At 41.1% G+C, this 13,986-nt stretch overlaps 1 protein-coding gene across 1 annotated transcript in view; it reads right to left on the reverse strand.

The window, feature by feature from the left end:
* The window catches only part of Adgrv1 (adhesion G protein-coupled receptor V1), a 506,561-nt gene that overhangs the window by 299,687 nt on the left and 192,888 nt on the right, over positions 1-13,986 (reverse strand). The window contains exons 78-79 of the mRNA XM_036207476.1: positions 9,776-10,018; positions 4,646-5,053 (exon numbers count right to left, since the gene is read on the reverse strand). Of these exons, the coding sequence (XP_036063369.1) occupies positions 4,646-5,053; positions 9,776-10,018 (651 nt within the window). The remainder of the gene's footprint in view (positions 1-4,645; positions 5,054-9,775; positions 10,019-13,986) is intronic.

The raw sequence follows: 13,986 nt of genomic DNA on the forward strand, positions 1-13,986 counted from the left end.
GGTGTTTACAGATGCAGAAACTGATTTATATCTGAGAAAATAAAAACAGAGAGATAGTATATAACATTACCCCCAGAGCTATAAAATCACAATGGGAGACAGTCAAGAAGAAACCAGAGATGGAGAAACAAAAGTTCAGCTTGACATTCAACATTACTGAAAGGAAATGCCAGAAGAGCTGTATGTGTAGAATTTTAAGAATTAAGGTAAGTGGGATGTTTTTCAGTATGCTGTGAATATGTGTTGCTCCCACTGGCTAAAAAATAAGCTGTTTTAGCCTATGGCAAGGCAGCTTAGAGACAGGTGGGAAACCTAAAGGGAGAGACAGAAAGAGAAAGGCGGAATTGGGGAGATGCCAGCCTGCAGCCCAAGGAGCATGATGCCAGCAGACAGGTAAAGCCACAGAACATGTGGCAAAACATAGATTAATAGAAACGGATTAATTTAAGATATAAGAGCTAGCTAGTGAGAAGCCTGAGCCATTAGGCCATACAGTTTGTAAGTAACATAAGCCTCTGTGTGTTTACTTGTCTGAGCAGCTGCAAGATGAGTGGGACACAGGGAAACTTCTGACTACATGAAGATTTATACCCAGGAATTAGAGAGCTACTCAGACTCCTATTTACGTTCAAGGGAAACAAAAGTTAAGTAAAATAAGAAGAATAACAAAATGCATTCCTCTACTGCTAGGTTAGTGTAGGTTCACTGCTACTCAGCACTTGACAAAACTTCTCTAGTCTCAAGAGTCATGTGCAGAGATCTTGTCATTCTTTTATTTCCAGAAAGAGAAACTGAGGCAGAACAAGAACAACCAACTTGACCCAGGGCCCAAACTTGGCACTGGCTGAGCTCAAGACATGCCTGCCAGGCATCTGCACTAGCTTGCAGCGTCCCTACTTACATGGTAGAATATAACAGCACAACTTGAGTTAGTCCACTGTCAAGTCTGTGAAACTAAGTGACCTGCAAGTCAGTGTTAGTGTATTCATAATCTAAGTCATGTGCAGAAGTGACTTCAGTAGAACAGACACATTATTAAGAAGCATATGATTAAACTGGCTCTAAAAGGTCATTTTATGAAAATAACAGAAAATCCCAAATTATCAAGATTCTTTTACAAATCAGTAGATGACCTGAACTTTATGTGGGGAAACACTAAGAAACTCTCAGGATTGCAATTAAAATGGAGAACCATTTTGGATGTGTGTAAGGAGAGAACTCTATCGGGCTCCAGAGAACATGCTATTCCTGAGCTTTTATAGATGTTCCAGAATACAAAATCAGAACTCCTGATTCAAGTTCTACCAAGGTCTAATGACCAGGAAAACAAACCTGATAAAATAAAAAATTAGAATATCAAATCCCACAGGGGCTTAAAGTCTAGATTATTATTAAGGCAACTTATAGCACCAGAAAAAAATTGCATTGTTCTACAGGTGGGAAAGTCAGGGGCCAGAATATTGTTATACTAAAGATTGTCTGAGCCCACAATGGACTTTATCTGGAAAATCTTTACAGTGAATCTTCTAAAGATGTTATTCTTTTTAGGATAACACTGTCTCTTCCAAACAAAAACTAGCAGCTACTTCCAGTGTGCAAAATTTCCATCTATAATTTATCAAAAGTAAAGTGTTGTAGGACAGATACATCATAAAGAACTTAGAACCAGAGAGAGAATAAAACTTTCAAATATCAAATAAATTCACTTAAAATACAAGGTCATATAACATTTTATCCAGCACACGGACTTTCTAGTCTGTACTGAAGCTGAGGTTGGGCTCTGTTCTGTTTGTTTTGTTTCTTCTTCAACTTCCTACGGTGGTCACAGCACAAAGCACAGTTGGTTCTATTTGAATTTCAGACAATAAACAGTAACTCTTGTTAATGATGATATAATCACACTTAGATTGTGTTACTCACCTGAAGTTCATAAATAACTAATCATCCTTTATTTTCATTTGCTAAATGTCATGACCTCATTTATATGTGGTCATCTCCATGTCAGTTATTAACTCATTACCCCTTCAGTCTTATTATATAATTATGTCTAAAACATGAAATATATTTCTGAACATATAGTACTGAGTGTCTCAAAAGGGACGCATTCTGATTGTGTCATCAAGAAGACACCACAGTGTATACTTCCATTGGCCTCCATGGTTCAGCCTCTGTATCCACAGGCTATGGAACACTGACTGTCACCCTAGGCTGCACATCTTCAGGGAATGCTGCTGCACTGACTATTGCAGGTAACTGTATATAGAGCATTTATATATCCAAGCACAGAAATAGCATTTCTGGAGTTTTAACGTTATGCAAACACTGTCGTTCACACAACTTGTTGTTGACTGAACCACTAGCTCTACTTTAATGGCTGTTATTTTTATAACCAATTTTTGTTATAATAATAATGCTGAAACACTTATAACCAATTTTTGTTATAGTAATAATGCTGAAAAAAACCTTCATATTATACCTATATTTGCATAAACGTTCCCATTTGCTATTCTAAAACACAATACTCACTAGGTGTTCACCATAAGCCATCTACTAGAAGCTGTGATTTAAGAATTCTGGTTACTCAAACTTTTATCCTGCAAAGGTAATTGCTTATTTAATAAAGTATATGAATATTCAAAATAAAGTAATGACCATATACTATTGGGCTATTTGAAAACTTTACTGAAATAAGTGTTGAATGAGCCATCAAGACTTGGACTTAAGTATTGATATTTTTTAGACAGAGTCTCACTATACAGCCCAGATTAGCCTGAAACTACTGCTTATCTGCCTCTGCCCTCTGCCTCCACCTCTTGCCTCTACTTCTAGAATGTTAGAATATTAGCAGGTGCTCCCTTATCTATCTATCTATCTATCTATCTATCTATCTGTCTGTCTGTCTGTCTGTCTGCCTGCCTGCCTGTCTGTCCATCCATCTGTCTGTCTACTTGTTTATTTTTCTGTAGAGCAGTGCTTTGTCTGCATATATGTCTATGTACCACATGTGTGCCTGGTGCCCAGAGGCCAGAAGAGGGCATTGGATTGTCTGTACTGGAGCTACATGTGGGTGCTAGAAATTGAACCATGGTCATCCGGAAGAGCAGCCAATGCTCTTAACTGTTGAGCCATCTCTCCATCCCTACACCATATCTCAGTTAAAGTGTTGCCTTTTGATTGAAGATAATACATGGCTTTAAAATATAACTTACTGAGGAAAAAAAGAGCATCAGAATTCCATTCTGTCATTTTTTTTTTCTCTAAAGTATCTGAAATTTCCTTTTTTTTCTACTCTAAAATCTAGTCATTACAAATGGCTTCTCCCTTTTGGTCAAGATCAATTCACTGTTGTTCCATCTGTTTTATTGTTTTATTATTAGAAAGTTAAGTGTCACTCTTCCTTGGCATGAGCTCTGTCTTAGGAGTGTACTCTGTATGGAATGCTGATCGCTCTCTGTGCTTTGCAAAGGTGTGTTATAGCCTCTTCTCATCCGATATGCTTCGTAATGTTCCCTTCTACCCTTCATGCGTGTGCTTTGAGACATGTGTAGGATAGGAACGAGATAGATAGATATATATTTTTGGTTTTTTGAGACAGGGTTTCCCTGTGTAGCTTTGCGCCTTTCCTGGATCTCGCTCTGTAGCTCAAGCTGGCCTTGAACTCTCAAAGATCCACCTGGCTCTGCCTCCCAAGGGCTGGGATTAAAGGTGTGCACCACCACTGCCTGGCTTAGGAATGATATTTTGAGATCACACTACAAACATTTTCCATATGAAAGGAATATGTAATATTTATGGGAAATAAATAGTATTTATATTATTTGTTTTACTTATATTTATATTATAATAATATTTATATTATTTATATTCTAAGCAATATTTATGTGATATAAAGCACCAGTGGGTTCACATGTATGTACTCAGAACTTTATGTGTGTATGCAAATATGTTAAAAAGAAATAATATTGCTAAGATATAAAATAAACTATAAAAATAAAAATAAGCTATAAAAACTTTTTCCTCAATAATAATTCTTTTTAGATATCAATTTCCATTTATAATCTTGAACTTTTACATCTCTATGTGATTAAACATTTTCTAGAAGGGTAAATAAGTAATTCATTTCATATCACAGCTGACTATGGCAAGTCTATGCAAGTTGGTGCCTAAAATTATTTTGCCATTTCTTATTCTTCCTTTTCAACAAATACTTGTTAGTTTCCAGTAAGAGCAGAGGAGTGACTGCTCACGCTTCATGAATGAAAGGATAAACACGGGTTATAGTCCAGTCCAAGTCTTCTCATGGACTCCGAATACTGACAAGCAAATGGCAAAAACCAAAACCGTCAGTGTCTGATGGGTCAGGAAGGACCTATCGGCTCCAGCATCTGCTGCCTTTCAAACTTTGTTGGATTCTAGCTGCAGCAGCTTACTCATGGTTCTCCAATTTAAGAGCAAGGATGCCAAAGGGGCCTCACTCAGCCAAAGTACAGTGGCAGGTGGGACGGATTCCACCCTCATGTTCAGAAATTATATTTTATCCTAATTTCATAGTAATGGGAGAGATAAGCAGACGCGGTATCTGCGCTGATTTGGGCTTCATGATCCGCTCACTGAGCTGTGTCTTACAGCTGCCAGGATGCCCTACCTTTTGTATCACATGCATCACAGCACTGAGCTGCTCATCCGTGCTCTCTGTGGCGACTCTCATGTTGAGGTTGTGCAGCACTCTGTTGAGAACATCCTCATGGAGGGGCTGATGGAGCTGGTCTGCAAGCCCCCAGATAGCTTGTGAATCCACATCAGAGACAAGAGTGACATTGGCAGTCCCATACACTTTATCAATTCTGGCACCACCTTTTGGGTCAAAAAGCACAATCTGGAAGCGTTTTGGAAATGCATTGAAAGATGCGCTCTCCGGTGTTAAGACAACATCCAGCACAGCACTTCTCTGGCCAGGTTCAAACACCAGTGTGCCTTCTGTTCTCACAAAATCCTTTCCAGAAACAGCAGGAGATATGCGAACACGACCAACTGTTTCAGCACTCCTCAACTCCTGAAAATTCAACCGAGACAGGAAAATGAGACTACAACGCCTCTGATGTTATCCTAAGTCGGTCTTAATTCTTGAACGGCCTCCCCTTCTTCTCGGTCAGCTAACGGGCGGTAACTACCCTGCCACTAAACATGGGCTTTATACTTTTCCTAACTGCCTTCAGTGAGCCACAGAGATGATGAGGGTAGGGACAGGACTCAGCACTGAAACAAATCAAGGAAAAGAACTAGATTTGAAACGACACCGTTGTCCAGAAAGGAATCTTCAGGTATGAACACAGCAAATGCTGGAAAACTAAACATGGGGATGGAGAAGAAATATTTCTGTTTTAATCTCACCAAGAAATTTAGGGCAGAGAGATCTGAGGGCAAAAATTGGAAGAGGGAGAAGGAATTGGAACTTTCTTAACCTTCAGTATGGAGATGTGCTTTTGGATTGGTTTTCTAAGTAATATACATCTACCTTTTCAAATTGTAGTTGTTGCAAGGAAAAGCCAAAATAGTGTGTCTTTATTTAGTACTGACTAAGGATTAGATTCTTAGTATACTTCAGCACGTATATTGAGATGCAGAATTGATGGGCATAATACCTACACTCCCAGAACCCATGGTTCTGGCAGAGAACACACAGTATAAAACTATGTAATTATTGGTATGTTGCTACATGGATTTCTGTGAAGGGAAATAAGACAAAGTAGAGACACAGGGGATGTTAAGGGCACAATTATAAACCAGGCTGGACATGGAATCTCAACAAAGACCTCATTAAAGGACTGTCTACATGCTAACCCCAGGAGACAGATTCTAGATCTAAGGAGCAAAATCCCAGGCAATGAAAGTAGCAATTTAAAGGCCCTGTGGTGAGAATAACCTATAAAATGATAGGAGGAGCTAGAGGGCCAGTATCAAGCGAAGGAGGGGGTCTCCTCTGTCCCTTCATTCTGCTCCTGGGTTTATCCAGTTTATTTTAGTTAGTATATTTCCATGGATATAATTCCTGTTTGCTCTCCTGTGTGTCCTCTACTTGCTGTCTAAGAGTTCCTCTTTCCTTATTGACACAATTTCTTTCTTGCCCTTGTGCTTATTAAAGGATTTTGCAGTGTCTGGGTTATAATTTTATCGAGTATTTCTCATATTAGGCTCATCTTACTACTGGCATCTACTTATTATTTTTCATTCCATTTGAGATCATCCCTATTCTTGATATGACAGATAACTGTTAACCTGTTGTATCTTCTCACGAGTCTCTGGATATTGTTTATTCTTTATCATTTTTTTCTGGTTTCTTTTGACACTGCTATGACCAAAGAAAGAAAATTACCACCTCATTCCTGAGAGGTAAAGGGCAGTTTTCCTCACTGGTTTCTGGAGACACTGGAGGGAAAGAGAGAATTGTCTTTATTGTTAGGTGGAGTGAGGTCTTGCCAATAAACCACCTCCACAGATATCTGCTGGCTAAGAGGTGTGTGAGAATTTCTCCACCGCCATCCAGTGTTCTCCACTAAAACTGTGTCAGGGCTAGGGACTCTGACTATCAGACAGCAAGCAAAGCCCCAACTCTACATTAGGTCCTCTGACATGAGTGCAGAGACTGGGTCTCCTGGAAAGGCTATGAATCTACACACACACACACACACACACACACACACACACACACACACACATACACATACATAGATACACACAGATACACACACACACATATACACACAGACACACACAGACACAGACACAGACAGACACAGATACACACAGATACACACACACACATATACACACAGACACAGATACACACACACAGACACAGACACAGATACACACACATACACACATACACACACAGACACACATACAGACACAGATACACACACATATACACACAGACACACACACACACAGACACACAGACACAGATACACACAGATACACACAGATACACACACACACAGACAGACACACACACACACAGAGACACAGATACACACACAGACACACACATATACACACAGACACACACACGCATACACACACAGACACTCACACACATACACACATACACACACATATACACACAGACACACACAGACACTCACACACATACACACAGAGACACACACATACACATACACACACATACAGACTCACAGACACACACATACACACACACACACAGATACACACACAGACACACACACATATACACACAGAGACACACTTTGCTGATGCGGATAAAGTTGAGGTAAAGTTTTTCTGGCACGTTTGACTAGAGAATACACAAGATTTTCAACTAAAAGCTTGCTCAACTGTCCCTTCGCTGTTCCGTGCACTAGAGAGAGCATATCTCTACAGGGGTTGTCGTTCTTTGCTCGACAGATAGCATCTTTGTATGGGGTTTGCCTGCCCTTGCACTGTACATATTGCATCTGTATGGGGAATTTTGCTCTTTGCAGCATATCTATATATTCTTTAGCTTTTTATTTTCCTATTAGTGAGTCCATATGGCAAGTTCTTCAGCCCAAAATCTTGGATATGAGGCAAAAAGAGAAGTGTGGAACTTACCTCTTCATGTACCATTTGGGGCCCAAGTCCCTACTCATCTGTTTGGTCCCCTGTAGTTTCAGAGTTACCTAATATTATTGCATACATAATTCCCAGGGTCTGGAGTACTCAGCATTGAAAAGCATATCTGCTCCATCTTCCCAGAAACAAAATCCACATTTATAGGGAAAGCTTCAGATGCCAGTTTTCACTTCCGTGTTAAAATTGCTAACACAGCGTTGGTATCACAGCCCTGAGTCTGTACGTGCAGGCAGTGTGCACAGTAGTTGGAATACGAGTCTGTCTGTATGGATACATATATCCATCTAGCTCTTGACTCTTCAAGTCCTTCATCTGGGCATGTGAGCCTGGTCATAAAGTGCCTCAAATATCTTCATTATATGTTCCTATCTCAAGTTCCTCTTTGTCTGTTCTACAAACTCATGCCCTGATAGTGAAATATTTCCTGGGAGAATTATGAGCATAAAGCATACATTTTCCTCACTTTTCTTTCCGTCATAACCATGCTTAAGGAAACACTAAAATATCCACATGCCCTCTGTGTTTGTAGTACTAGAAGACTATATAAAATTAGGGTCTCACACAGCAAAGAACTGTCTTCTGTTAGCTGATCTCTCCTAGCAAGCTTCCAGGGTAGCTCCCCACCTGTGATTCTAAACCTACCCTACTCTATTACACTAGCCACACTACATCACACTAGCCACACCACATCACACTAGCCACACCACATCACACTAGCCACACCACATCACACTAGCCACACCACATCACACTAGCCACACCACATCACACTAGCCACACTACATCACACTAGCCACACTACATCACACTACATCACATTAGCCACACCACATCACACTAGCCACACTACATCACACTAGCCACACTACATCACACTAGCCACACCACATCACACTAGCCACACTACATCCACACTACATCACACTAGCCACACCACATCACACTAGCCACACCACATCACACTAGCCACACTACATCACACTAGCCACACTACATCACACTAGCCACACTACATCACACTAGCCACACTACATCACACTAGCCACACTACATCCACACTATATCACATTAGCCACACCACATCACACTAGCCACACTACATCACACTAGCCACACTACATCACACTAGCCACACCACATCACATTAGCCACACTACATCACACTAGCCACACCACATCACATTAGCCACACTACATCACACTAGCCACACCACATCACAGTAGCCACACTACATCACATTAGCCACACTACATCACAATAGCACACTACTTCACAATAGCCACACCATAAAGAATGTTTAATAGTCTTGGAGGCCTAGATCGCCAAATCTGGAGTCTTAAAATAGGGTAAATCACAACACTGTGCACCATTCTAGTTTCATATTTGTTGAATTCCTAGAACTACAAAAATATAAGAGGAAAACCCAGAGGGCTAAAGTGGGCAAGCTATAATCACACAAAGCATGCTTCAAGCAGAATGGATAACACACGTTTATTTAGGGTTTTTTTTTACTATATTAGAATTTTGCTGGTGAAACAAAGTAACAAAAAACAAAACAAAACAACAACAACAAAAAAAAAACCTAGCTGCTGAAAAGGTGTATGAGCGCACAGGCTCTGGTCTCTTCATGTGCTCAGTGTCTCTCTTCCAGACCTCCATAAACCCAGCTAGTCTTTCACTGGGCATGAAAGGATGGAAGGGCAGAGAGTGCACACACCCAAAGCCAGTGCTGTTCAAAACATAACTTCAGTCAGTATTTAAGGATCTGAAGGAACAGAATCACAACTAGTTCGAATACAAGGTGTAGGCAATATCTGCTTTGGGTTCAAGTTTCAAAGAGTACAGTGGAGAAGGGGCTAAGATTCCAGCGATGTGATGGAGCGGATCAACGTGACACCTTGTGTCACAATCAGCTCTGCCAAACAGAGCGACCAAAACAGAAAACCATAATTTTAAAACATGATTTCTTAGTGAAGAGCGAAAAATTGACCAGATGTAATGATAAAACAGTATATTAAATAAATAGCAGGTTGTCGCAGTATCCTCAGAAAATACCGTTTAGATTATTGATTATTTAGCTTATTGATATTCCTCACGGATGAAAAGAATCTGAACATACATGGCTTTATTTTTCATGCCTACCTGGGTACTAAAGTTGACAGACATCATCATTCCTGTCCCAGAGTCTCTGGCTACCTGCAAACTGATCAAAGTAGCCTTCTTATGAGCCACTGCCAGCCGAGAACCCACAGAGAAGGAGAGGAGACTCTGAGGTGTGTCAGTCTTGGAAACTTTAATCTGAGCAAATCTGGCACTGTTGTTTATAGCTGCCCCAGCAGTGACATCATACAGCTCCACAAAAAACTGCACTTCAACTTGAGGCACCTGATGGGGAAGAAAAGAAAGACTTCACTATTACAAATAGACTCCTATTTTTACATATTTCTGTCCCTCAGACATGCTATAGTTCATCTACAGCATTATGGAAATGAATATATGCATGTATTCACATACTTACATAATGTGTATGTAACAAGAATTACAGAGAACACAGAGGCTATTAACTTGAGAGTCGAGGGGAACACCAGGGGATGGAGGGAGGAAAAGTGATATAATTCTATTTCAATTAAAAAGAAATAAAACTTGACACATTTTATATAATTACAGGACTAAATTCTTATATTAAATCACTATGGAAACTATTCTTTTTTATTAACATAATTTTTATTGACTCTTTGGGAATTTCACATCATGCACTCCAGTCACATTTATTTCCTAATTCTTCCATGTCCACCCACCACCCTTGTATCCTCCCTCCACAAAAGACAATTTTAAAATAGAAAAATAATAAAAAAGAAAGAAAAAACACTTCCCTCCTCCATCTTTCCCACCTCTCCATCACACATTCATTTTATGTGGTGGCCTTGGGAGTTGCAGTGTGCTACACAGTACTCTCTTTTGAGTTGTTGGTCCAGTTCAAGGCCTCGGGCTTCTGGTACACCATCAACATTGGACCCTCATAGAAACTTCTCTTAGATGTGCCACTATTGCCCCAGTTATGGAGATCCTGCAGCTATGTTTCCACAGGACTGGTGGTCCCCTCCTTGGACTCCAGCAGCTCATAGATGGCGTGTAGGTGTTAGATTGGGCTGTGGGAGCCCACAATAGCTTCCTAGTGAGATCTAAGCTTGCTTTACACAGCAGGCCTGCATTAGGGGACGGCTTGACCATGTGCATGGTCACAAGGTCTGGGATGGTCTGCACTTGGCTGTGCCTGGGGGAGGTCTTTTGCTCCACCCGTTGGCATTCCTTTAAAAGCCCTTTAGAAGAGACAGAAGGGGCTGGTGGGTTTGGATCCAGGCCCTCCCAAGCTATCCTGTGTTTCTAACTGTATCTTTCCTCTATATTTCTATCTACATATTCCTCATTTCTCCCTGCTCAAGAGTATCCTGGGGGGAAAGTAGAAGCAGGTCTCCCTCAGTGGGCCAGCTCAAGGGTTTGGAAATGGGCCTATAGCTGAGTTGGTAGGCCCAGCCTCCACCAGGACCATCCTCCTTAGGCGGGGGTCAGGGCCAGTTTTCCCAAGCCCAAGCCATTGGGGATGGTGAAGGGTAGGGCCAGCTCTTCCAAACATGGCCATCAGCTGCAGCTCAGGCCGAGATGTCACCATGGCCTTGGGTGGCAGTGCAGGTCACTTAGATTAGTAAGGTGGGGCAACATGGCCCTCAGACTCAGGCATCCATGTGGCCTTCAATGGTAACATGGGCCACAGTCATCAACACAGACCCCAACTGCATTAGGGCCAGGGACCCAGACATGGCCCTTGGTGGCAGCACAGGCCCAGACACCAACATGGCCCCAGGTGGCAGCTGTAGGCTGCCCATACCAGCCTGTTCCTCACTGTCATCCCTCACGTTCCTCACAGTAGGGCTTCCCTCCACAGCACATGAATTGCTCCACTTTTCCTTCTCTCCCATTTCTCCACCACATACCCGGGGCACCCACCCACCCGGGCTGCTTGGTGCCTGACTTTTTTTTTTTTTAACTTCTTTCTTTAAAACTACATTTTCTTAATGTCTGTGGTAGTTTGATTAAGAATGGCCTCAATGGACTCATATATTTGAAATAATTAGAAGGATTAGGAGATGTGGCCTTGGTGGAGGACATGTGTCACTAGAGGTGGGTTTTGAGGTTTCAGAAGCCCTTGGTAGCCCTTGGCTTTTTCTTTCTGTCTACAGATCAGAATGTTGCATTCAGTTAATGTTCCAGTATCTGCCTGCATCCCACTCTGCTCCTCAACATGATGGTAATGGACTAAACCTCTGAAATGTAAGCAAGTCCCCCAGTAAAATGCTTTCTTTCATAAGGGTTGCCTTGATCCATCTTTTTTTGTTTTTTGGGTTTTTTTTTTTTTTTTAACTACCGAGTAATACTCGATTGTATAAATGTACCATATTTTCTTTATCCATTCTTTGGTTGAGAGGCATCTAGGCTGTTTCCAGGTTCTGGCTATAATGAATAATGCTGCTATGAACATAGTTGAGGGGGGGGAGGTGAGAAGGGATTGGGAGAAGGGGAGGGAGGGAGAACTGTTGTTGGTATGTAAAATGGAAAAAAAATCAAAATAAAAAAATGTTTAAAAAAGAGTTGCCTTGATTATGGTATCTCTTCACAGCAATAGAGCCTTGACTAAGGCAAGGTCCAAAGATAATGTACTTAAACTCAATAAGCAAGTGATGAATAAATAAAATGTATTCACACAACTAGCTAGTTAAAAACCAATGAAAGCAATAAACTATTCAAATATTTTTCAAAATAGGTAGATCTCAAAATATGGCAACAAGATAAAGATTGCATAATCATATACCTATATATACTATCCAAGTATAGAAATAAAAATGATATGTAGTGGGTAGCCATTCCAGCATTGGCCTGGAAGTTCCAACCCCCATTGGCTTCAGTAATGGTCATGCCTACGAGGCAGGGCCAAGAGAGGATGCTGAAGACCCAGGATCCAAATGAGAAGGATCTCTTGGTGCCTGGCCCCTGGACGCTGGAGATAAACCGAGCAGAGTTCTCCAGACAACACTGCCGGACTGCGCCGTACCTTTGCCAGACCCTACAACCTATCCCCTTCATTTGTAAGTTACCCCACAAAATAAACCTCCCTTTTAACTACATGGAGTGGCCTTCATAATTTCACCAATAATGATACGATGTTTACTCCATGTAATCAAAAGACATTTTGCATAAATATTCAAAACTCAAACAAAACATCACACATGACAGCAGTCGCCTCAACACTGACATCAGGTGAAAACCACAGCAGAGTGTGGAGCTGAGTAACACTAGAGATTGCAAGAAAAAAATGGAGGAAGAATTCAACTTCATAAGACCTACTTATTCACAGTTTCTTTTGAGACAGGGTCTCGTGGAGCACAGGCTTGAACTCAGGGGTATGCGAGGGTAACCTTGATGTCCTGACCTCCTGCTCTGCTTCTCGTGCTGGGATCACGGGTGTGCACTGACATGTGCAGCTTACATGGTGTGAGGGATCAAAGCCAGGGCTTCGTTTGTGCTAGGTGAGCACTCTGCCATCTGAGCTCCAACTTCAGCCCAACACTGTTCTTAGGTTGTAAAATGCTAAATGAGTATAAGGATATTTGGTAACAAACTCTGCAATTTCATATGATTTCCAAAAACATTGTATCAAATCAAAATTAACTGTTCATGCTCCACCTGTTTCTCTCCCTGAACTCACTCATCTTCTGAAGCCTGAATTACTCTTCATAACACATTGTCAATCACCTGTTATTACAAAGTAAAATCTGAAATGTTCAGCAATGTTGCTGGCATCCTGGCATATCCTGCTGAAAGTGACTTGATGTGTTTTCATCTGCACGTGTCGCTGCCTAACGGTACATTAGGCATATTTTTATCTGCCAGCAAGAGCCTAATCCATCATTTGTTTTGATAATCAGGATATCTTGAAACAGAACATCAAATCCTTCAGTATTATCCAAGAAAAAGTTCCATCTTAGTCATAAAGTAAATGTTCTTAATCTCATTTTCAGTGTCTAAAGAAATGTGTCTGGCTACCCAGCAGCACCTAATGTTCTCTACTTCTGCTGATACACTGTCAGTAAAGCTGGAGCGTGGAAATAAGTGCATCCTTCACACTTAGAGAAGCTACAGCTGGCAGATGGGAGAAGCTGGAGCAGTGGGAAGGTAAGGGCAACTGCACTCAAGAGCTAATGTTCCCTGCTGGCCGGGGAGCTCCAACTCACAATCATCCCTGTGAACTGAGGATTTGGGCATATTAAGTTCCAACAGACACTCTTGTCTTTATTTTC

Source organism: Onychomys torridus, chromosome 15 (assembly GCF_903995425.1).
Source record: "Onychomys torridus chromosome 15, mOncTor1.1, whole genome shotgun sequence".
Classification (NCBI taxonomy): Eukaryota; Metazoa; Chordata; class Mammalia; order Rodentia; family Cricetidae; genus Onychomys; species Onychomys torridus.